Source organism: Felis catus, chromosome B3 (assembly GCF_018350175.1).
Source record: "Felis catus isolate Fca126 chromosome B3, F.catus_Fca126_mat1.0, whole genome shotgun sequence".
Classification (NCBI taxonomy): domain Eukaryota; kingdom Metazoa; phylum Chordata; class Mammalia; order Carnivora; family Felidae; genus Felis; species Felis catus.
Window position 1 is genome coordinate 99443645 of NC_058373.1, and position 24531 is coordinate 99468175.

The window sequence follows — 24531 nt, forward strand, 5'->3', positions numbered from 1 at the left end:
ACATTTTGTTTACCTGTTGGGCAGTAGGGGTAGACGGCAGTTATCCCGTAGAGATGAGATCGCTGCTCCGGGAGATACTCATCAGTAAACTGGCCACTATCTCTATTTACTGATATAACACCATCCCTGGTAACAGAAAGGAAGAGTAAATTCATGGGATTTAAGGTTGGATAGAAACTCAGTTTCAATAGCAAATCTCTGCTAGCCTTCTAGAATATGTATTTTTTTAATTTAACCAAGTGAGTTTTGACTCATTTAGATTTGAAGATTTTCTAGGTGAGTGGTTCTCAAAGTAGTCCCCAGACCACCATCATCTGGAAACTTGTTAGAAATACAAATGGCCTCAACTCCAACCTACTGAGTCATCAGGAATTATGGGCTGGGACCCAGCAACAGGTTTTAACAATCCCTTGGAATGTTTCTGATGCCATACAAAACTTTTCAGAACCACTGGTCCAAGTCAATGGTTCTCAACCCTTGTTCAACGAATCACTTGAAAATCTATTAAAATACTGATGCCTAGGCCTCACGCCAGACCGATTAAATCAAGATTGCAAGGAATGGGGTAGAAGGGCTTAGACATCCATATGTATTTTTAATGTTCCCCAGTTCCTCCTTGGGGCACTAGTGTAAATTACACTACTCTTCCTTCTCCCAGGTGGACAATATATCCATAATACCATTTTTTAAAAAAATCAATTTAAATCACATGGCACCACTTAAGGGGGTAGTGTTTTGGATTCATGTACTTCCTTTTTGGATAGTTCAGTGTAAGCTGTGCCACTTTTAAGCTACGTGTGAGCAGTGCCATTAAGTAGGACTTAAAAAGCATTAGCACTTGAATGATGTTACCTACTAACAGAGATAATGGAAACTTCGGCAGAGGGCATAGTTTACTAAAGACACTTAGTGACATTAGGTAAAATGGGTGGCGCGTCTTCCGGAACCCCAGCCTCGTGAGGCACGTCCAGTGTGCGTCGGCTCACCTCCTCCAGTCTGTGTGGTAGAAGTGATCTGCAAAGCTGACAATACTGAAGGGGTAGTTGAGGTGGTTCTGAATAACCCGCCGTCCAGTCCCATCAGGTAGTGTACACTCCAGTTTCTTGGTTCCTTTTAAAACATCAGAGAAAATGAAATCATTCCATACCAGGAGAAAAGTCATTTGCCAAAAATAATTGTGGCAGGTGGAGCCCTTCTGAAAGGAAACAAAGGTAGACGAGGAAATAGGGTATTTTCTTCCCAGTGCAGTGATGCAAATTAGAAACTACAATTTTCCTGTTCTGTTACCAGTCTTCAGTTTAATAGCATTCTCGTTTCTTAGAATTTAGACTCTTGATCCCTTCTTGGAAGAGAGGACTGCATTTTTTTCTCCCTAAGTAGGACATTAGAGATAAACTTTGTTCTAATTAAAGTGTCACCTCATAAATTGTCATAAAACATCAGATAAACACTTGCCCTTTGTAAGCAATGCATAAGGCCCTTAAGAAATATTGAAGGATTTTAAAGACTTATCTTTTAGATAGGAATTAAAAGTAACTAAAATGGCGACATGGCTTATATTTTTCAGTGTAAAGGAAGCACTCTTGAAAATTTTATAGTACCTAAACAAGTCAAGAGTTTCCAAGTTTCATGCGTCTTACGAAACATGGATTTAAATTTCAGGTAGTTTTTAAAAATATAACTTAAAAAAAATAACTTGTTTTGGGCCAACCAGGTTATAATATTGGTCCATCTGCATTTTAGTTCCTTTTATTAAATTAGAAATTCTTTAAGAATGGACATTTTCATATTCTTTTTAGTATAGAAGAAGACCTATAGCATCTTTTCTATTTTTCTAATAAGGAGATCACACAACAGAAAGAACTTGGGTATTGGCAACCTTAACTTACTACCAAGGGCCGTCCTGCCACATCACTTTCCAAAAAATGTCTTCCACGTAATAGCATACTGTAAAGTGTTCTGATACTGGCAAACAAACAAAAAAAGCCTCTTGTTCATTTATCTAAGATTGCCAGTTCCAACAGAGGATAAAGTTTCTCTTTACTTTAAAAAGTATACCAGGACAGGCCACCTGGGTGGCTGAGTCGGTTAAGCATGCGATTTCGGCTCAGAACATGATCTCACAGTTCAGGAGTTCGAGTCCTGTGTTGGGTTCTGTGCTGATAGCTCAGAGCCTGGAGCCTCTTCAGATTCTGTCTCTCTCTGCCCCTCCCCCGCTTGCACTGTCGCTGTCTCTCAAAAATAAACATTAAAAAAAAAAAGTATACCAAGTGCTTGTGTGGGGAAGGGCTAGTAGCACAAAAATGAATTGGGACATAGTTCCAGCCCTCAGATCATTGCCTAAGTCACAGACAACCCCTCCCACCCAAAACCCCAAGAAGGATTAGAAGTATCGACTAAAAGTGTTCTTTAACAGTTTAGACACCAACCAAAGGAGTAGATTCTGTGCTGGCTGTACTGTTGAAAATTGAAGCCAAAAGCTCTACATACTGGGATTTGGTTTTGTTGTAAAAGCTGCGGTTAAGTGCTGGCACCCATGGTGCTGAAGTGTGCTGTGTGTACATGCCATCAGTAATACCTGCGTCTGCCCAGCAGAGCAGTTTGGAGAAGGGGTCAAAGGTTAAACCGTTAGGTAGTCCAATGTCTTTATTCACCAGAATTCTTCTGTTTTCTCCTTCTAAAGAAGACGTTTCAATTTTGGGAGCCTCACGATTCCAGTCTGTCCAGTACAAGTTGCTGTGGGATAAATTAAATAAAGATTTTTTGCAATAGCGAAAATGAGGCCAGAGAAATAAAACACCAGTGTCTGAGTTTTGGTTACTCTCACCATTTAAGGAACTTAACCCTGTTGCTTCAGCACTAGAGTTTCCTAATGTGTTGCTGAAGGAGACCCACCCATCCAGTTCAAGTGTTAGACAGCCTTGCCTGGTCAGTGATCTCGGGTGGCCCTCCAGTGCCTCTCACATACTCTGAATTCTCTCTGTATTGCACTGTCGTCTTAATGATTTTCTAGTTTATTCATTAGTTTACTACCTTACTTCCTCCCAGAATGTGAGCTCCACGAAAGAGCAGACCTTGTCCCCTTTGTCTAGAACAGCGTCTGACGCCTAGTAGATCCTATATAAATACTGTTTTTAAGTCCATGCTTTGGAGCTTTTGCACTCTTGTTCTGACCCTCCCCACACTGCATTTAAAATCCAAGGGCTCCAAATTAGGATCCACAGGAAGCAGGAGAATAGGGAAGCCCAGCTGACCCTCGGATTGGATCCACAGCAATGGCTCGAGGATTCACCAGGTCCGTGTGGAAGAGGGCCTTCCGCTCAGAGCCGTCCAGCCTGGCCCTCTCTATCTTGTCCAAGCCGCTGTCCGTCCAATACATTGTTCTACGGAAGTGGTCAATGGCAAGTCCTTCAGGGCTTATCAGACCTGGAAGTAGAAGAGCAGGACTGGAGTATTTGCAGGCATGAAAAGGGAACCCGAAGCAGAGAGATCTGCTATGTTTGAACAGTTTAAAAAACAAAAAGAGTCGAGAGGCTCTCGGCCTCAAGAACCAGGTTAACTGAGGAACAGATCCTTTGTTACTTGTCCTGCCACCTCTAGTTTTCCTTCTAGACTACATACCCACCAGCCTGATGGTACCGGGCATGCACAGTGCTGGGGCCAGGCAGCATCAACTGTGGCCACACCCTGAGTTCTCACTGTGAGCCATTTCTGTTGAGAGTTCCAATTTCTCAACAGGCTCACAGTAAGAATTACCTCCTTTCTTACGTATAAGTGTGTGTTTACAGAGGGGCTGGTATCGCAGTGCTTGATGAAGTGGCTTGAATGGCGCTTAACCTCCCCTGGTGAACGTAGAAGACTCAAATGAAATACAAAGCATCTTCCAGATGAAGCTGCTGACCTGAGCTGATGATCGTCTCAGGCTCTGCTCCTGGCTCCAGACTGGCACGGCTGATTGCCCGGCCAGCAACATCTGTCCAGTACACCATCCTCTCGCGGCAGTCATAGTCAATTCCCACGACTATGGAGCCCTTTGTGGACCAAAACATGAAATTGGAAGAGTTAGGACTCCATGCATTTCCCCAGAGCTTGTGCTCAGCTGCTGCACACATGGCTGTAGTGAACGACTCACAGTAGTCCTAAGGGCAGCTATGCAGCAGGATTACACAGGTGGCTTAGAGGCTGACTTCTGGGGTCCCAGCCAGGTTTGGCCACTGACTAGCTATGACTTTGGTATTTAACCTCTCTATGCCTGGGTTTCTTCATTTGCAAAATGAAGATACTAGTACCTACTTTATAGTGCTGCTATAAAAATTCTACCAAAAGTTCTTGTAAAGTATCCTCATCGGTCATTAGTATACAGCAAGTGCTCAATAAGCACAATTACTGTCAGCAGTAATAAAATGATTTCATGAAATCAGTCCCTTGAGTGATTAGAGAACAAACAGTCTCAGCAAAGTAAGTCCTTAATACAGTACTGGGTGAAAACGTACTCCTTCTGAATGGTATCAGCACTTCCGAAACAGCCTTTCTAAAATTCACCAACATAGGAGTGCCTGGGTGGCTCAGTCAGTTCAGCGTCTGACTTCGGCTTAGGTCATGATCTCACGGTTCGTGGGTTCGAGCCCCACGTCGGGCTGTGTGCTGACAGCTCCGAGCCTGAGTCCTGCTTCAGATTCTGTGTCTCGCTCTCTCTCTGCCCCTCCCCTGCTTGTGCACGCATGCACACCTGTGCTCTCTCACAAAAATAAACATTAAAAAAAAATTTTTAATTCAACATACAACAACAAAATTTACTCTCCCTTTTCCTATAACTATCATGAGATCTTTCCCCTGAGGTTTAATCCCTTATCCCTATCTCTGCTTCTTATACAAAGCAAATGATTTGGTTGTAATCGTATGTAGAAGAAAGTCTCCAGAAGGATAGGTTAAGGAACTGGAGACTGGTGGTCACCAAAGCGCTGGTTAGGGAGGTCTTCCCTTCCCTATTGCTAAATAAAGAAGTCTTTTTTAAATGCTGAGTCTGTGGTATTTCTTTACAAAACTCTGCACAGTACTTGCTTCATTCAGTTTCCAACCCAGACTCCTGGTCTGAGAAGCCCAACAGATGTGCAAAGCCAACATCTAGGGGCCATCTGGCTGTCCCTGAGGTCATACCAGCTCCCTGCTTGCCTAACAAAGCCTCCTGGGGCTAGCTTGACATGCCTCCGGGAGAGAAGTCAATATAAAAAATACTGTACAAAGCAGGATTTGACTCCTGTGGAAAAAATGGGCAGTTGATTTAGAGGGATCTGAAGGTCAAGAACAGTTTTACTTGAAAAGTGAGTCATCTGTCTCAGGCAGGAGTGACATCCATGTGCTTCCAGTGACCTAGGGAATCATGGGATCCATTAACCCATGTACTGACTTTAGGGTTTCTTCGAAGAAGGAGGCTCAGTTTAAGTAAATTTCCCCAAGACGTGCTCATAACCCGTGTGCCATTCTCTCAGTTCTACCACCACCACCACCACCACCTTGCCCGAATGAGAGGCAAGCGCGGAAATGCAGTAAAACCATCAGCCGTGGCTACGATAGTTAGACTGAGGTGTTGACGATTTCTTAGTTTCTCTTAGAGAAGCTTGCTAGTGGTTGCCAACACACCGAAAACTCCAAAACCTAAATCTTAAAAAACAAACCTCTTTCTCTGAATACTACCTGCTTCTAAGCTTTTTTTTGGAATCCCAAAAGTTACAGAATTAGCTTGATAACATAAGTAAAGGGAAACATGGACATTATACTCTTCTATCAGATGGGCAAGTACCTGCTGCATGAAGTTTAGAAATGGAATCAGACGGCTTTCCTTAATAACCATCAGTGCCTTTCTGGCGAACTCCCTTCTCTTTTCTCCATTTTAGAGAAGAAAGCTGTCCTCCAAAATGGAGGGAGGCTGCTGGCTCAGAAAGCGACAAGCATCTCCTATGGAAAGCTTGTCCACTCCTTTCCCAGCGTCCCACTCCACCCAAATCTTCATCTGTGAAGGAGTTAGAGAAGATAGGAGACCGATCAACAGAACCAAAACGGAGGGGAGGGGGCTACAACAACGAGGCAGTCATTAACTTCTTTCCACAGAAACCACACCCTTTAGCTAGTCCTGGACCCTCTGTGGAGATGCCTGGCATGGAGAGAACCCTGGGGACTCGGGCTGAGTTTCTTTCCATTTGCCCTCGGCTCACCATACTGCCTCCATATCCTGGTAACTCCGAACTTCCCTTTCCACTTCTCTGAAACCCCATGAACCACTGGAGAAAGCCTTGGTCAGTCAGACAGGACTCCCGGCAGACAGTGCCCTCACTTTCTGTGGCAGCGGCGTCAGACTCATGGAGTTGGGCCGCAGCCCAGAGATCCTCCAGGACCTCCCTCTACCTCAGGCCCTGGCCCAGATCTGAACGCCCCGTACGGTCCCACCCCCCACGGGAGAAATCCACTTTACATGCAGTGACAGCAGGGTCTTGGCCATGTCCTTCTGGAGCCTGGTACCATTGAGGGGCAAGTGACCGATCTGCTGGCCCTGGGCGTAGAGCAGGAAAGTGCCCACAGATGGAGGGGTCACATCAGGCCGGGGCAGGGGCCGGGCTGTGGGTGGCGCAACGGTGGGTATACCTGCCGTGGGAAGGAGGAGGGTATGAAGAATGGAGAGGAAAGAACACAAAGGTGGGTGGGGACAGGGGAAGAAGTTACTTTCCACATACCAGAACCTCCAAAAACATCAAAAGGTTTTTACCCTAGACAGATGTATTCCAGATGTTCCTTAAAAGAAATTCTAATTTCTAGGGGTTTCCCCCTCCCCCCCAAGGATTATGTAAAACACTGCCAATTACTAGGGAGGAAGACAACAAAACACTTCCCTCAGAACAAAGCAAAAACGTTTTTTTTCTTTTTAAGGGCAAAAAAACAGTATTGTGTCCGCTTTTCTTTGGGCCCCCAGGGTGACACGTGTCCCCTCTCACCCTGGGCTGGGGAGGAGGAACTGCTTGTTGAACTGAGTTCCAGATGTTCTAATTACAGAAACTGCTAATGACAAAACCAAACGTTAAATCCAAATAGGGATTTGGATCACAGACCAGCTGATAAATCAACACGGCATCTTAGCGACTTCTTTCACTGGACCTGTGGGCCCCCCCTTTCCCCAGCTTCACTCACAGCTGGCAGTTTCCATACAGAAAGCCCTCAGAGTGGATGAGGGGGATGAGGGCTGACCCCCGGGTGCTTACATGCAGGGGTGGTGCCTGGCTGGGAGCGGGTGCCCTGCACTTCTCTGCCATCTTTGTCCACGCACCAGCAGAAGTCACTCTTCCCGTGGCACTGCAGGGGGGTGAAGTGGCCCAGGTCATCGCACTGAGGCACATACTGATCGTCCCTGGGCGTGCCACCGTAGTGCTCCAGCAGGTTTTCCCTCCAGCGCTCGCACACAGTCCGGGGCCTCCGGGTGGGCTCTGAGCAGATGGGGACAAAAAGCCTTTGATCGTGAGCCAAGGACAGAATGCAGCATGTGGCTGAAGATCCCCACACCTGGCCTCCCTCCTCCTAGTATCCGCCAACAAGGCCTCAGCCAAGCGCCTGGACGTTGGACCAGTCAAGTGCTCTAAGAAGCTCTCCACAGGCATCCGGAGAACGGAGAAAAGCTCCTGGGCCAGGAGGATTTGTCATGAAGGCCGGCCATGTCAGCAGAGAGCAAGAGGAGGTTAAGATCAGGGGTGCAGGGCACACTCGGGCCCGGCCCATGGGGACACTTCTGCCAGGGCCCAGGACCTCTGCTAACAGAGCCCTTTGGTGGGGACCCTCCTCGGGGACTCAGGGGCCTACATGATACTTAAAGGCAGTATTTATTGTTTCTGGCTTGGTCCAAGTTCCAGGCCTGCACCTGAGAGGACAATCTTGACACTGGCCATGCATCTTACAAACTAGTCCTGACCTACTGCCTGCCCTACTTTGCCCTACTGCCAAACTATTCCTGCCTCCTATTCCTACCCTACTTATGTGGCCCTCACTCTGCTCACTGGAAAACTATATGGAGTAAGACTCACTGTAATTAGTAGGGGTGCGCATGGAGTACATGGTGGCCAACAGCACCATACTGACAGACGCTCCAGTTCCTGGAAGCCCTTTGGCTCAAAGCTGAACCTTTCTCCCGGGCTCCTGCTTCCTGCCCATAGCTCTGCCCCTCCCTTGTCCAGCATCCTCCCGTCTGCTCGCCCTCCTGGCTCACCACCCGGCTTACACTCCTGTGAGCTCTTGCAGAGTAGCTTCTCTAGCTGCAGTTTTCTCCCTGCTTGCTTCCACAGGGCTGTCGCTCTGTCCCAAACGTGGCGGTTCTCTGTCTGCAGGGAGTCTGCTGCGGGCTTTGGAAGTAACTTGTACCCCCGTCTATCAGAGGAGTATCTAAAGGAGCTCGTTAGAAGCTGCTGCTGCCTTAATTCCTGTAACTCGAAGCCTGTGGTCTGTGGAATCACACAGCCAAGTACCTACATGCTACTACCACCTGGGTGTATGCCATTAATCTCAGAACAAAAACGGGGACCCTGCTTTCCACCGTCAGCGCTGCTGTCCCCTAGACTTTTTCCTATCAGTAAATAGCACCTCCATTTTCCATTGTGTGGGCCCAATCATCCCTGACTCCTTTCTGTCTCTTGCTCTCCTCATCTGGTAGGTCAGAAAAAGGTCAGATGTGCCTTCAAAATACATTCAGAAAATCTTCACTTCGCACTATATCCACCCCTATCACCCTGGTCGGAGCCTCATGGTCTCCTGCTAGGATATTACAAAAACTTTCTCACTTGGTCCCTGGCTTCCACCCTCTTTCCCACCCCCCAATGTAAACAGCCAGCAGCCAGAAGAGTCCCTTTAAAATGTCATTTCTGGGGCACCTGGATGGCTGAGTCAGTTGCGCGTCTGACTTCGGCTCAGGTCATGATCTCATGGCTTGTGAGTTCGAGCCCCACATTGGGCTCTGTGCTGACAGCTCTGAGCCTGGAGCCTGCTTCTCCCTCTCTCTGTGTCTCCCTCTCTCTCTGCCCCTCCTCCACTCGTGTTCTCTCTCTCTCCCTCACTCCGTCTCAAAAATAAACATTTTTTTAAAAAGCAAAAAAATACTTCAAACACAGTCATTTCATGTCACTCCTTTGGTCAAAACCTCCACTGGCCTCCAAGAACAAAGTTGGAAACATTACAATTCGGTTCTAGTACCTACGATTCCTCCGGACAAGAGGGAGGATGGTTAACAAAATCCTCAGAGCTCAAACCCAACTAGCTCAACTCCAAGACTCACCAGGTCTGGTGGCAACGGATGCCCTTCAGGTGGCCTCTATAGTTCATAACCCTTGGGAAGCAGAGTTCTTTATAAGACCCAACGGAGAAGGAGACTTCCTCACCCAAATGTGTCTCAAAGAATCAGGACAGGGAAAGGTCACTTCTTCAAACACTAACGAGCCACCTCAAGGTGGGATGCCCCGCAGAAGTTCCCAACGCGGCTCCAGGTCCGCCCCGCAAACTCAGAGGGTGTGTTCTTAGCTCAGGGGACCACCCGATGAGGCACGGCTCTTTGTCTGGAATGGAGACACACGGCTCACTCAGCTTCTGGGAAGTGGGCACATCACTGATACGTGGGCATCCCTCTCATTCCTTACTATTTGAAGCTACTTCTTAATCCAACTACAGATTGATTTCTGGTTTCGGTTGGCAGGGTTTTAAATAGTTTGAAATCTTGGACACAGACTTTTTTCTCTCCCTTCAAGCCAACCCCATTATGCAGATGGGACTAGTCAGAAAAGGCAGCCAAGGCCAAACCAGTGCCAAGAGAGGAGCCTGGGCCACTGGGGGGAGAGTCTGCACGAGACAATGTGTCCCTCCCTTCAGTCATTAACTTCTCATTCTCTTGGCTCCCTTCTGAATCACGGTCCTTAAAACTAAATGCTTGTCTTAGTAAATAGAACTCTGAACCATTCCCTAAGGCAGGTCCCAACCATCTGATTTCTTTAAATCCCAGATGGAGTTAGAACCAAGACTTTTTAAAGATTTTAAAGGAGTGAAACAGGATTTTTCTTTCCTTTTTTTCCCCCTTGGACCTGTCAAATCTTTTCCTAAAAATAGGGACAAGAGGAACTAGGAATGTCACTGCGGAAACAAAGGTATACATCTAGATCAAACATTACCAATTTTTACCTGTGTGAATCTTAGAACTACTCATGTCCCGGCCATTGCGATATTGTTGACAGGATCAAAACTGGTGGTAATTCACCAGCTCTTCTTACTCTCATGTTAAAAGCCAAGATTTATCTTTTCCAGTAGTAAAAATAGCAAGCTCATGGCTATAGGAATTTTTGGCTAAAATGGAATCAGATCAATCCTACATTCTTCATAATAAAGTTCTTCTGTAGTTTTAAAAACGTGCTTTCCACTCTTAACAACTCAGCAAGGAATACAATCTGCCTTGGCAACCTGCAGCTGGCAGGACATGTGAGCACTTGATAGCCAGGCCCCACCCCCCCCCCCGGGGAGCACGGAGAGCCCTCAGATGGTTACAGACACGCTCACCATTAGCATCTCAGACCGCACGGGCTAACACAACAGGTCCCTGCATCTCTTCGGACAGTGGCTGGGGCAAGGGGGTTCCCCACTGATATGCTGGGCCTGCCTAGAGACAGCGGGGGTCATTAGCTTAGAGCAAACTAGTGGGATCCACCCACAGGTGTCTGCTTATTTTTCCTGTTAATACTAAACTGGCCTTCATACTGCTTCCTGAAATTCAGAAGGCAGAGTGTAGTGATATAAAGGAACATGTGCAGGCAGTTCTCTTTGGACAAAAGGCGGGTCTGGCAAGATCCGTTAGCTCCAAGGCCTCCCTAAGCTGCCATAACAGGTCTCGGGCAGTGGCCTCAGCCTGACCTACACCATTCATCTCAACGTCCCGTCTTGTACCGGGCAAGTCTAAGGCTGGAGTCCAACGTGTAACAGTGATGTCAGTCTATGTCCCTGTCACCTGAATGTGTGCACAGGTGGGCACAGATCATCTGAGTGGTCCTAGGAGGAAGGAGGCTATGAAAGGACAGCAGTCGGCCCCGAGTCTGCACGGTCTGGGCAGGAGTTATAATCTGCCCCACAGGCTGCGCCATTCAGCTTCTCAAGCCCCGGGCCTAGGTCGGTACAAGCTCCTTCCTGCCTGGCTCACCTGCTGGTCCGCAGTGAGGTGGTGTGGAGCCGGGTGGAGTCCGGGTGCCGGGGACTTCGTGACCATTGGGGTCCACGCACCAGCAGAAGCCAGTGCTGCCGTGACACTGCAGTGGCAGGAAGTGGCCCTGCTCATCGCACTGGGGGATGTGCACCCGGGAGCCAGGATAGGTGTGCTGAGCGTGGGCACTGCGCTGCTGGCGTTCACAGGGTTTCAGTCCTGATGTGGGGTCTTCGGAGACCAGGGTGGAGGAGACGTACAAAGAAGGAATAAAAGACATTGCAACCCATCCACTTTTACCAGCTAACTTCAAAGTCTCTCGTCTGAGGTGATGTTCTTTGCTTATTTTTCCCTCCCTATACTTGGGAGACAGCATAACATGGGGAAAAAAAATAGCCGGGCACTGAGATTGTGAACTCCTGGATTCTTATTTTAGTTCTGCCACTATCTACCTAATGTCTCCCTAATTCTCACAGTTCACCCTGTTAAGTCCTGAGCTGACCGTACCTACTGTAAAATCGCCCCTCCCTCAGCCCTAAGGGTAAAATGAAGAACCCATAGCTTGTGTCCAAATATCCCAAGAGACTTGGGAGAAAACAAGTAAACCTCTGTTCATCCTCTCAAGTCCAGAGTCTAAGTCTGAGAAGCTCCAGGTCAATGGCAATCACTAGGTCACACAGTGCTGGCCAAGACCTCCTAGCGTGTCACCACGGGGGCTTACTACCAGCTCACTAGGTGCATATGGCTCCTATTTAGTCAGCTTATCCCAGTCCTTCATCTAAATGACACTTACCAAGGCAAAGCAGATCATGATGGGAGTTGAACACAGCTGCCACTAGGTAGGACAATGGGTGGGGTCACACTCCTGGCCTCCCAGATTACTAATAACCAGGGACTTCTAAGTAAACTAGAAGGAGGGAACAGGAAGAAAATCCAGAGCCTAGAAAAGCCTTGGTCCCCGATAAGAACAGGCTAAAGGCTATAGAAAAAATACACTGAAGGAACCACGAGTTTTCTGTGCCTCAGGCAGCCCTCAAGACCTTACCAGGTGCGCACTGAAATCCATCCCCATGATATCCAGGGAGGCATCGGCAGGAGAACGAGCCAGGGGTATTGTAGCAGGTAGCCGAGGGGTGACATCTGTTTTCCGAGCATTCATCAACATCTGCAGAGGCAGGAACAGGGATGGGGTGGGGGGGGGGGGGCAGGGAGGAACAGCATGACTTCACTGCACCCAACTGGGGCTACTACGCGGCCCTAGTACATGTGGGTCAATGCCAAGGGGTCAACCTTAGAAGACCTCTGGGCATGAGCAGAAATATGCTGACAGCTAAAGGCGGGCTAAACATACAAAGTCGAGTGACACGTGAACGAACCCATTAGAGTAAGAATGTACAGTGTAGAAATCAAATGTGTGGTCACTTCCAGAAAAAAAAATATCCTGCGGTGTATTTCTAGAGTATCTTTCATCCACAGTGAATTCCAGGAAGTTATTACCTTTGAACTAGCCTTTGGGCTGTAAATCACTCACTTCCTTTCAGTACCACAGCAGTAAATACATGTAACAATGGTTTCGGTCTTGCCCTGTTGGCACCATGTCCCTATAACACCAATCTACAGATCCGGAGAAGCCCGGTGAGGCTCCAAATGCTTTTTCAACTAAGTCTAGAAGCACATCCAGTCTCCCGGAATCAGAGTCCTACCATCTACAATGCCCAAGGAATCAGAAATTTTCTCTACTTTCTACCTTTAGAAGAAATAGAAAAGCGTCAGAAAAATATTATCAGAAGTTTGGAACAACACATTCAAAAGAACATCTAAGGGCGCCTGGGTGGCTCAGTCAGTTAAGTGTCTGACTTCGGCTCAGGTCACGATCACGCAGGTTGTGAGTTCGAGCCCCGTGTCGGGCTCTGTGCTGCCAGCTCAGAGCCTGGAACCTGCTTCAGATTCTGTGTCTCCCTCTCTCTCTGCCCCTCCCTGCTCACGCTCTGCCTCTGTCTCTCAATAATAAATAAACATTTAAAAAAAAATTTAAAAAGAACTTCTAAATTTGTCAGGTTTATCAGTACAAACAGTTCAGGCCCTCCCACTCTCCACATGGTACTGTAAGGATTAAATTTCATATTTCTCAAAACTGCAACATCCTAGGGGTGTCTGGGTAGCTCAGTCGGTTCAGTGTCCGACTCTTGACTTCAGCTCAGGTCATGATCTTGCGGTTCCTGAGTCTGAGCCCCACATCAGGCTGCATGCTGTTGGTGTAGAGCCTGCTTGGGATTCTCTCTCCCTCCCTCTCTCTTCCCCTCCCGTGCCCTCTCTCTCAAAATAAACTTAAAAAAATTTTTTTTAAGTTACAACATCCTAGAACCTTACATGCCAGCTTATAGTCCTTTTATTTACTGCAATCAGCATATGCAGACAATAGCAAGACAGTCCCCTTTCCCCCAAAAAAACCTATGAGAGTCAAACTATTAAAACCAATGGCTAGTGGTTGAGATAAGCTCTCTGCAGAGATAGGAAGTCTTCCAGAGTAAAAGGAAGATAAAGAGTGTAAGTCTGATCAAGGCTCCACTGAAAAGAATGCCATCACTTTGACGAAAACACCCAAAAAACGATTTAAAAAATGGATGAAAAAAGGTGGGTTGGGATGATCCATGTGAAACCTAGAAGAATGTGAGTCCCAGAAGTGAACTGCATCAATTTGCTATAGCCCATGGCAGAGACACATAGAACCCAGGAAGCCCAAGAGCCACAGCCTGAATTTGACATGGATCAGCTGGGGACAGAGTTGGCCCCTCAGCCAGCCTCCCATGTCCCAGGTGAAATCTCTTCTAGGGTTATGACTACCAGCCTTGCTATGACCATGTGCTCACTGAGCCACCCTCCCAGGTGCCGGTGAGCAGACATGTTAGTGGGAGAGGAATCTCTTATGTCGTAATTAGCGAATTCACATTCTGCTTATCCTCAGTCTTAAGGAAGTTTTGTCAACATACATCAGCTCCCCTAAGTCCAAAACCATCCTGAATGCTTGACAGAACGGAGTTTAATGCCACCCAGAGAGGCTCTGCCCAGATGAACTGGCCTCCCTAGTTACCTTCTTTCCACCTACAAAGGCAGGAAAGTACAAGGTTAGAAACAAACAAGGTTTTCTGGTTAGCTCCTCAGTCAACCAAAAAGAAACCAGACTAATCACAACAAAAACTCTATCTCCAATCCAATCAATAGGTTCTATATTGTCATATTTAATTATCTTTGAGTCTGGCCCTCAGTCTCTTGACGAGGACAACTCCAACACCTAGCTGGGCAAAGCCAGTGACCATCCAGTTCCTTGGGCCTGCAAGAGGCCATAAAACTGGCTGTAAAACCAAAGCTGTAAAACTGAACATCCAGCAGGAAATTAAATGCAGGAAATTGAAGCTATTCATAATACATATGCTAAAAGGACTTCTCATGCTAACAGGAACCCCAGGCAATGACAGGAAGCAGGAATTCCTGAGACACAGGGCCTATTTCTAGAACCCATGGATCAGTTTCTTGAGATTGTTTTTGAACTAAGGGAGAGGGGACTCCCCAGAGCTACCAGGTTCCTTATGTTCTTAAAGCCTACGGCCTAAGAATTGTGATCAGACTGAAAGCCAGTCATCTTCCCACAGATACTAGAGTCAGGGGGAGGGACACTAATGGTTGTAAATGACCAGCAGGAGAAAGCCCTTGAAGGGACAGAAAGCATCACAAGTGAGGAGCCCCCGTCCCCTAGAAGCTGGAGGAGGTAAAGCTCCCTGAAACACAGTCCCCCATACCTCCTTGGAAGACCTCACACCATGACAGAAAATGAGTGCAGTCAGCCACTCCAGAGCCTGGGCTCAGAGCAGGCTATGGCTCCTCCCAAGGAGTGCTAACATTGAGGGGTGTGGGGGGAACTGGGGCTTTTGTGTAAAGAAGGGGAGCTCTTCCCTCTATCACAGGATGTCAAGTGTCAGGACAGAAAGCATGGAACACTTTCAGCCCCTAGGGAAGGGAGAAACTCCTTGTTGCTACGCTCAGGCTGGGAGCTGCCATTTATGCCTAACAATCCCTGTCAGGGGTCTTTAGGGGCTGTCAGAACACTGAGGTCAAGACGACAATGTTTGGGGCACAGTAGAACTCCTTTGCCACTCAGATCATGAAACATGGCTCAATGTCAGCACAATTCTCCATTTTATTCTGTTAAGCTGGTAAAACACCTGTATGGAACATTTGTTAAAACCCTCCATTTTGAATTCATGCTTTGGTGTTTCAAAGCTTTCACTGCCGTAATTCTGAGCCCATACCCAAATCAGGCGAGGTCCCTTCAAAACAAGCCCAACCACCGGATTACCACATTCTAGCTACACTTAACCCATCCCCCCCAACCTCCTTTGCTTTCAGATCATCCAGTGAAATTTCCAGACCCCAATAAAGGCTTCGGCCCATAAGTTCTAGCTCCCCACCTATTCAGTCAAGCACCTTGCTGGGTGTGCCCCTGTGTGGTATGTGGTGACCCTCTCTCTGGGACCCATGAGCATAATAAACTCCTCCCTTGCAAACCTTGTACTCTTCTCCTGTGGCTGCACCAACTTTACCACACCTTACTTAACATCTCTCTTTTTAGAACAGAAAACCAGAGACAGAATAACCTAAGTGCCTCTCCTCACGTCCCTCCTGAGCAGTGATGGTGCTGAGGGATGTCCCACCCGTAACTCAATCGCTTCTCCTGGAAAGGTCCCAACTCAAGACACTCTGCTTCACCTGGCAAAGTTACCAAGATCTATGAGGACAAACATGCCTGAGAAATACCGGCTCATACCAACACAAGGTGGACATCAACCCTGAAACCGTTGCAATCGGGGTTGATTGAGGGAAGCTGGAAAAGATTGAACTCTACTTGGATAAAAGTAGTAACTGCTGGTGACTCAGACTAGACTGAGAACCCAAAGCCAAGTCCAGCCTCTCCAGGGAACCTGGTTTTTAACAAACTGGCTAGAGAAAAACCCACACAGCTTTTATTGCTAGTTTAATGGAGTAAAGAATAACATGCATGCTTCAAGAATGCGCACTTTCCACAAAATAGAGCTTCTATCTCTATTTTTCTCTATTTTGCTATTTTCTCTCTATGGCCATGGGTACACATGCACATTGTGGCATGTCTTTAAATATGCGCATGCATGTGCATACACCCACACACACGTATGTACTTATCCTGCAAATCACCTTCATGACTAGCCCAGTCGGATTTAGGCATGGCATAGGTCTTTAGGAAAAGGACTATTCATTCTCTTCTACTCCACAGTCTGAAAAGCTTGGAAGGCAACCCATGGTAATGGATTCTGGGAGACAGCCTCTAAGGACCCCCAAAGATCCCTACCTCCTAGCATTTGTAATCTTATGTAATCCCCTTCCCTTGAGTAACTTGCATCTAATCAATACACGAAAGCAATACTGAGGGGATGTCATTTTTGTGATTATAACTTCCAATTTGCTAAAAGACTTTCTGCCACCGGCTTTGATGAAGTAAGCTACCTTGTTGGAGGTCTGCGTGTCAAGAAGCTGAAGGTCATCTCCAGGCCACAGCTAACAAGGACCTGAGGCTCTCAGGCCTCAAGGAATTGAATCCTGCCAATAACCATGTGAGGATGTTTCCCCAGTTAGGCCTTTAGAGGAGACCCCAAGCCTACCAGACCCCTTGTTGCAGTTTTGTGAGGATCTTTTTAAGCAGAGGACCAAGCTAAGCCATTCCCAGGCCCTTGACCTATAGATAATAAATGTGTATTGTTTTAAGCTACTGTATTTTGGGGGTAATTTGGTATGCAGCAATAGGTAACTAATACACTAAGGGAAGCAACTGATGGGTTTTAAGTTTGTGAGTTCCAGAGAAAATCCCAAATGCAGAGAAGCAAAGATTGAATAGGGACAATTAAAAATGGCAGAAATCAGCAAGAAGGCAGTAATAACAATGAATGGCATTACTCGCAAGTTCCCAACATGGAAAAGTAACCAATTTTAACATGATCCCAAAGATAATCAAAGTTTTACAGGACAAATAGAAGTTAAAAGAAGAGAGAATGATTCCAGACGGGATTAGGGCAAAAACTATCTAACTCAATTAACATTCTGATTAACACTCATCACACCTAGGCTGCAATTAATTTCAACTTGTTAGCTTTAAACCAAAGACCTAAGAAGTGAAATACTTTAAAGGCACGATCTCTGCTGACCTGAGTGGCCGGATGTTTAAATACGCAATTCTACTGACAAGATTTTGCTTCTCCAGGCAGTCTCATCTCTTAAATGTGCTAAATGGAACTGAACGGTAAAGATCCACAAGGGTGGACAAAACATTATTCCCGCATGAAGAACAGAACCATGAGGAGTTTGTGCACCTCACATCCTGACCCCCATACCTGTGGAGGCTACCCTCTGTGTGTCAAGAGTGTATCTATTACAGATGGAACTCTTGGGCTGGTCAAGTGGGAGAAGCATCTGTGAATTCCAAATCTACCTCGTTCTCACTGGGAAGCAGTTGAGCTCTGTCTAAAACCGGGGATATTTTTAGTAGAGAAAAAAACAAAACAAACCAGGGCTGAACTGAGCCATGGCTTTGGGTCATTTCAGTATAAACTGTGTTTTTAAGAAAAGCCTACAGCAGAACTTCTGTACAACAGAAGTGGAAACATGGAAGAGCCAGTTCAGACAATACCAAATGGCCCAGCACAACGAGGAAGCAGAGGACAGCTGTGCTGCCCTGACACGTGTTCTGTCCAGAATGGACGGCGTCAGTGGGCTCGTCCGGGAGCCTCTCCGCTGAGAGGGAAGGGAAGAGGAATCAGGAGCAGGAGGAGAAGCGAACATCTGGTAAGGAGGCAGGGCGGGCATGTTGTTTCATCTGCTGTGAAGCTCCCAGGGGTCACACGGCTGTTCTAGCAAATCAACGGTGGCCCAGCCAATGCAAGCAGCAGTCTGAAGGGAGGGGGAAACCCTGTGTTCCAGGTTTATAATCCCCACACAGACCCTTTCCCCACCATTCTCTCATTGCCGGTGTCTCATTTTACCCTAACTTTGTGCGCATTACTGACAGCATGAAATGGAGTTTCAATTCCATCATGTCACTGGATATATTTTGAAAACCTTTTGTGGATTATGTAGATTTCTTAAATAATCTCTATATTAAAGTACTACTAATCCCAGTTTCATGAATATTTATACCCAGAGAATTATACCTAGTTCAGTAACAACCTCAAATATTATTATTATTTAACCGAGTTAAATTTTAACAGTTAGTCCTGCATTCCAGTTTAGTGATTTTATAAAATACTGTACCAAGTCTTAACCAGCTTAAATGTGGTTAGATTTCTGGGGGAAAAAAAAAGTTTTGGGTATTTATGTATGCATTACTATCCTCTTAACACAGAGTTCTCTCTCTCCTCACCCCCTCCCCTTCTCTCCAGAGAGAGAGGTGAGAGGGAAAAAATGAGAAAGAATTGCATGTATGTTTAGAGATTACTTAAAATACCCCTTCAACCAGTATCATAAGCAACTCAAAGTTAGGCGCAACTGGAAGTGCTAGACTAAGTCACTGACCATAGATGGAAGGATGGAGACTTCCCAACAGGTGAATAGGCTTTCCCGAAGTTCCTCCAGCCTACGCCAGCTCTAAGGAACAGAAGGTTGGCTACAAGCTCGCAGTGGCTTCCTAGTGCTCCGGGAACGTCCCCACCATATGCTCACCAATCTAATCCAAGGGAAAATACCCTTTGCTCTGCTTTTTGACTCAAAGGACAGCTTTTCTCTTGCTCTTTGGACAATTCCAAGGCTGTGTGAGTCAAGGAAGGGAGAAGTCTTTTTGAGAAAGGTTCCGGTTATGTGGGGATGTTGCATACAAGGCAACTTTCCAGAGTCACTGAGGCTGACGACCCGCAGGTACTCACCAGTACATTGGTGCCCGTTGCCAGTGTAACCAGGCAGGCAGGTGCAGCTGAACGTGCTGCCCCCATGGTAAATGCACCGGGCCTGGTCAGCAGGAGCACAGGAATGACTGCCATCCGCACAGGGGTTGGGAGGTGGGGCGATCACTGAAAAGAGAAGAAGGCAAGGACATCTGAGAGTTCAGACCTGCAGATGGGTGAGACTGCTCCTCCCAGTGTGATTCACACACCCATAGCATCAGGACATCTAGGGGCTTAGAAGGCATATAGGTTCTCAGGCCCTATCCCAGAGCCAGTTAATCAGAATCTGACTTTCAACAAGATCCCTGGATGACTTGTATGCATATTAAAGTTTGAGAAGTGCTGGTCCGGGTTTGTGGTTAAAACTCTAGACATGAAGATCAGTCATTAAAATAGTGCTTGATAAAGTTTATAACTCACCAGAACTACACACACACACACACACACACACACACAGTTGCTATGATCACTGCTACTTTTTCATCCCACTGGGTTAAGAAGTGTATTTTCTCTATCATCGTCTGGCTTTACCAATGGGATGAATTTGGGATCCTAGTTCCTGTGGATCCACTTTTAGGTCCAAAGGTTTCTTTTTCTTTTCTTTTTTTTTTTTTTTTTTTTACTCTTGAAAGAGTACATTTATTACAGATGGAGTTGTACAGCTGGCCCAGTGGGGCAAGCATCTTTGAATCATAAATCTGTTTCATTTAAATTTGAGAAATATTTTACTTCTGTCCAGAACCGGTGGTATTAGAGGTTCACAGTCTTGTTATATGACTGGGCCAGATACCAAGACACGCAGGAATCCCAACTGGGTGAACACCCTTCAATAACTCAACACCGAAAGGAAAGCAACATACAAACCCAGGGCTGAACTGGGCCATAGGGTTATTTCAGCGCAAAGTGTTTTCAGAAACCATATGGCAGAGCTTCTATACGTTAGAGCGGAAACATTAATGAATCAAAGAGCAAGGTTCAGCACTATTTTGGCCAAAAAGAGAAATGGCTTAGCACTCACATATACAAGTGTGGTGGTCGTCTGCAAACTCATAACCACTCCGGCAGTCACAGCTGTAGCTGCCCGGCAAGTTGGTACACACAGAGTTGGGGCCACAGTGATGGAAGCCCGTTGCACATTCATTTACATCTAACAAGAAATAACGACAGAAAAGCGCGGCTTAAATCAAGGGTTCCACAAGTGAAAGGTCTGAACACTCGATGTTTCCTCACTACTATGAAGCTTCAACAGGACAAATAAATTGTGGACTAAACAGAAGTCCAAAGGTAAGATTTCTAAGCATCGACCAGAATGCATGTTGCAGATTATAATATTTATCTGCAGTCAGTCAAGTATAAGTCCGAGGGAGAAATATTTCAATATTCTAAGCATTCTTTAGACTTTATTTTTAAAAAAACCACTCAACATTTAAAAGAAAAACACACTGGGGCGCCTGGGTGGCGCAGTCGGTTAAGCGTCCAACTTCAGCCAGGTCACGATCTCGCGGTCCGTGAGTTCAAGCCCCGCGTCAGGCTCTGGGCTGATGGCTCAGAGCCTGGAGCCTGTTTCCGATTCTGTGTCTCCCTCTCTCTCTGCCCCTCCCCCGTTCATGCTCTGTCTCTCTCTGTCCCAAAAAAAATAAATAAACGTTGAAAAAAAAATTTTTTTTAAAGAAAAACACACTAATGACTTTTCTTTTAGAAATGTAAAGAAATTTCTGTGGATTGTGGGGATATAATAGGGGAAAAAAAACAATGTCTGAAACCTGAAGACAACCTGAAAACACATGTTTTAATAAATATAAGAAAATACTTAATACAGGATTAAAATGACAAAACTTAAGAACTCAAAATATGCAGGAACTGCAACAGTTGTCTTCTTTCTCCAATCCCAGCCCCAAACACCCACGTCCAAACTATCCTCTCAAACCTAACCAGAATATGCTTCAGTTTTTAAATAACAGCATTTAGGTTAGTAGCTGCTAAACTTGTCTTGTTGATCAGTGGAGATCATAAAAGCAGACGCACCTATCTTCTATAAACACAGGGCTGGAGGACCCCATGAAAGAACACAGCACATACAACTTACCCACACAACTCCGTCCATCTCCCTGGTACCCGGAGGCACACTTGCAGGTGTAGTCTACACCTGTCCCTGGATGGCACCGAGCTTTCGTGTCACATGTGTGGCTCCCATCGAAGCAAGGATTCACTGGGGTGGGGGTTGAGTCCACTGCATGAGCAGAGAGGAAATAAACCACACTAGCACAATCTGGTTGTTGTAAAGAGAATGGCACAGAAAGGAGATCAAAGACTCCATGGGGCCCAAAAATAAATTCAAAATGGATGAAAGACGTAAAGGTGAGACAGGAAATCATCAGAATCCTAGAGGAGAAAACGGCAACAACCTCTTTGACCTCGGCCACAGCAACTTCTTACTTGACATGTCTCTGAAGACAAGGGAAATAAAAGCAAAAATGAACTATTGGGACCTCATCAAGATAAAAAAAAACTGCACAGCAAAGGAAACAATCCACAAAACTAAAAGGCAACCAAAGGAATGTGAGAAGATATTTGCAAATGACTTATCGTATAAAGGTTAGTATCAAAATCTATAAAGAACTTACCAAACTCAACACCTGTAAAACAAATAATCCAGTGAAGAAATGGGCAGAAGACATGAATAGACAGTTTTCCAAAGAAGACATCCAGAAGGCTAACAGACACATGAGAAGATAATATTGTTCATCGTCAGGGAAATACAAATCAAAACCACATTGAAACACCACCTCACACTGGTCAGAGTGGCTAAAATTAACAACTCAGGAAACAAAGGATGTAGGTAAGGATGTCAAGAAAGGGGAACCCTCTTGTACTATTGGTGGGAATGCAAACCGGTGCGGCCACTCTGGAAAACAGTGTGGAGGTTCCTCAAAAAATGAAAAATAGAATTACCCTACAGCCCAGCAATAGCACTACTAGGAATTTATCTAAAGGATACAGGAGTGCTGATTTGTAGGGACACATTTACCCAATGTTTATAGCAGCACTATCAACAATGGCCAAATTAGGAAAAAGCCCTAATGTCCATCAACTGTTGAATGTATAAAGAAGATGTGATATATATATGTAATGGAATACAACTCAGAGATGAAAAAGAATGAAATCTTGCCATTTGCAACAATGGATGGAACCGGAGGGTATTATGCTAAGTGAAATAAATCAGTCAGAAAAAGATATCATGTGTTTTCACTCATATGTGGAATTTGAGAAACTCAACAGAAGACCATAGGGGAAGGGATGGAAAAATAAGTTACAGAGAGGGAGGGAGGCAAACCATAAGAGACTCTTAAATACAGAGAACAAACTGAGGGTTGATGGGGGGGGGGGGTGGTTAGAGGGGTGGGGAAGATGGGAGATGGGCATTAAATGGGAGATGGGCACTGAAAAGGGCACTTATTGGGATGAGCACTGGGTGTTGTATGTAAGTGATGAATCAAGGGAATCTACTCCCAAAGCCAAGGCTACACTGTATACACTGTATGTTAGCTAACTTGACAATAACTAAAAAAAAAAAAAAAAAGACTCCATGGGACTGACTATATCCTCATCTGTTTGGGGGCCCACCAGGCGACCTTACTAAATTATTAATCCCCAAAACTGGGCTGGATTATCCAACCTACAGTTTTAAATTTTTTTTTTTCAACGTTTATTTATTTTTGGGACAGAGAGAGACAGAGCATGAATGGGGGAGGGGCAGAGAGAGAGGGAGACACAGAATCGGAAACAGGCTCCAGGATCTGAGCCATCAGCCCAGAGCCTGACGTGGGGCTCGAACTCACGGACCGCGAGATCGTGACCTGGCTGAAGTTGGACGCTTAACCAACTGCGCCACCCAGGCGCCCCTTTTTTTTTTTTTAATTTTTTTTTTTTTAACGTCAACCTACAGTTTTAAATTCCAGAATGGCTTCCTCTTCCCTACTCTACAGACACCTAACCTTTTATTACTTACATTAGGCTTGTGTCCAGGGAATAAAAATATCCAAAACATGACCAACTTTTATTTTAAAGTGCTTTCACTCTATCACCTCATGTGATTCTCCGAACTTTGTGAGGTTGGCTGTCATCCCCATTCCCTTTGCAGATAAGTGAGTGACATTGGAAAAATTGCCCCAGCTCACAAAGCCAGGAAATGATACAGCAGGAATGCATACCCCCAATTTTTGTCCCTAAAGTGGGCAAGACCTCACTAAAATTCACCATTTTAGAAGTCAAAATTTCATTAATGGGAAATCTTGCTTTTATAAGATTTAGAAGACTAAAGAGGAATGATTTTTGCAGTATTTCCTCTTCAGGATTAACCTTGCCAGAGATCCATCCACCCACTGGGTAGTGAGAACTGTTAACATCTGAGATCTTCCCTAAAGTTTTATTTCTAGACAGAGTAGAGTAGTAATGCTTAGCGAGCACTTACTTACCAGGCACTGTTCTAAACCCTTTACATATAGCATCCCTTTAAATCCTCATGAGTGCACTGTGAAGAAGACATTAATATCTTCATTTTTTACTACAGTATGGAGAGGCCAAGTAACCTGCCCAAGGTCATAAGACAAGGTGCATGGAGTGGGGACAAGAAGCCAGGCAGTCTGTGCTTTCCACCACTTGGCTACAGACACCACTGAAGGAACTTCATAAACTGGGCTCATCTAAGCCAAGGGCACAGAAGTGGTGTTGGAGAGAGCCCCAGACACAAGGAATCCATTAACTCTGGGCACTTCCGTTTACTCCTCTGATTCCTCAGGTGTAAAATGGGAATAAAGACAATGCTTAGATCTGCTAAAACTGAAGAAAATAAAGCAAACCCAACATAATGTACGTGGAAGGCAATTTCGCTCCCCACAGGCAGGCCCGCCCAGTCCCTAGTGACTCTGTTCCCCCCTTTTCTTCCTCAGTGGGGCCACTACCCTCAACATGCTTTCAGCTTTATGTCTCAGTTCCTAGAATTAATTCTAATCTTAGATCCAAAAGATTTCAAGAGCTTTATCCAAACCTCCCAGGCTTTACATCAAGCCATCCCTGCTACCGAGAGGGCTTCGTCTAAGTCATAACCGGAGCTTCTGCCTTGGATTTCTGCCTGTGCCTGGTCCCTGTCTTGACAGCCAGCTCGGTACACCCCAAGTTCTGCCCGGATCATGACAGCTCCCACTGCTCCAGGGACCAGAACCTTGGCATTGGTGGATACACTGGCAACACCACCTACTTGAACTTCCTGGCACCACCTCCTCCTAGATTCCCTCTCATTTCTCTCTAGCTCACCTACATCTCCCACCCTCCTTACCTCAGGTGGGTGGGTCTTGCCCAAAGTAACTCCTA

The 24531-nt window shown here is 45.9% G+C and overlaps 1 protein-coding gene across 1 annotated transcript in view; it reads right to left on the reverse strand.

Annotated features, from left to right (window-relative positions):
- Positions 1 to 24531, reverse strand: part of NID2 (nidogen 2) — a 67934-nt gene that overhangs the window by 941 nt on the left and 42462 nt on the right. The window contains exons 9-20 of the mRNA XM_023255688.2: positions 21248 to 21391; positions 20180 to 20308; positions 19144 to 19287; positions 12249 to 12368; positions 11204 to 11434; positions 7251 to 7472; positions 6470 to 6639; positions 3902 to 4031; positions 3255 to 3426; positions 2579 to 2736; positions 987 to 1110; positions 14 to 126 (exon numbers count right to left, since the gene is read on the reverse strand). Coding sequence (XP_023111456.2) covers positions 14 to 126; positions 987 to 1110; positions 2579 to 2736; positions 3255 to 3426; positions 3902 to 4031; positions 6470 to 6639; positions 7251 to 7472; positions 11204 to 11434; positions 12249 to 12368; positions 19144 to 19287; positions 20180 to 20308; positions 21248 to 21391 — 1857 coding nt within the window. The remainder of the gene's footprint in view (positions 1 to 13; positions 127 to 986; positions 1111 to 2578; positions 2737 to 3254; positions 3427 to 3901; positions 4032 to 6469; positions 6640 to 7250; positions 7473 to 11203; positions 11435 to 12248; positions 12369 to 19143; positions 19288 to 20179; positions 20309 to 21247; positions 21392 to 24531) is intronic.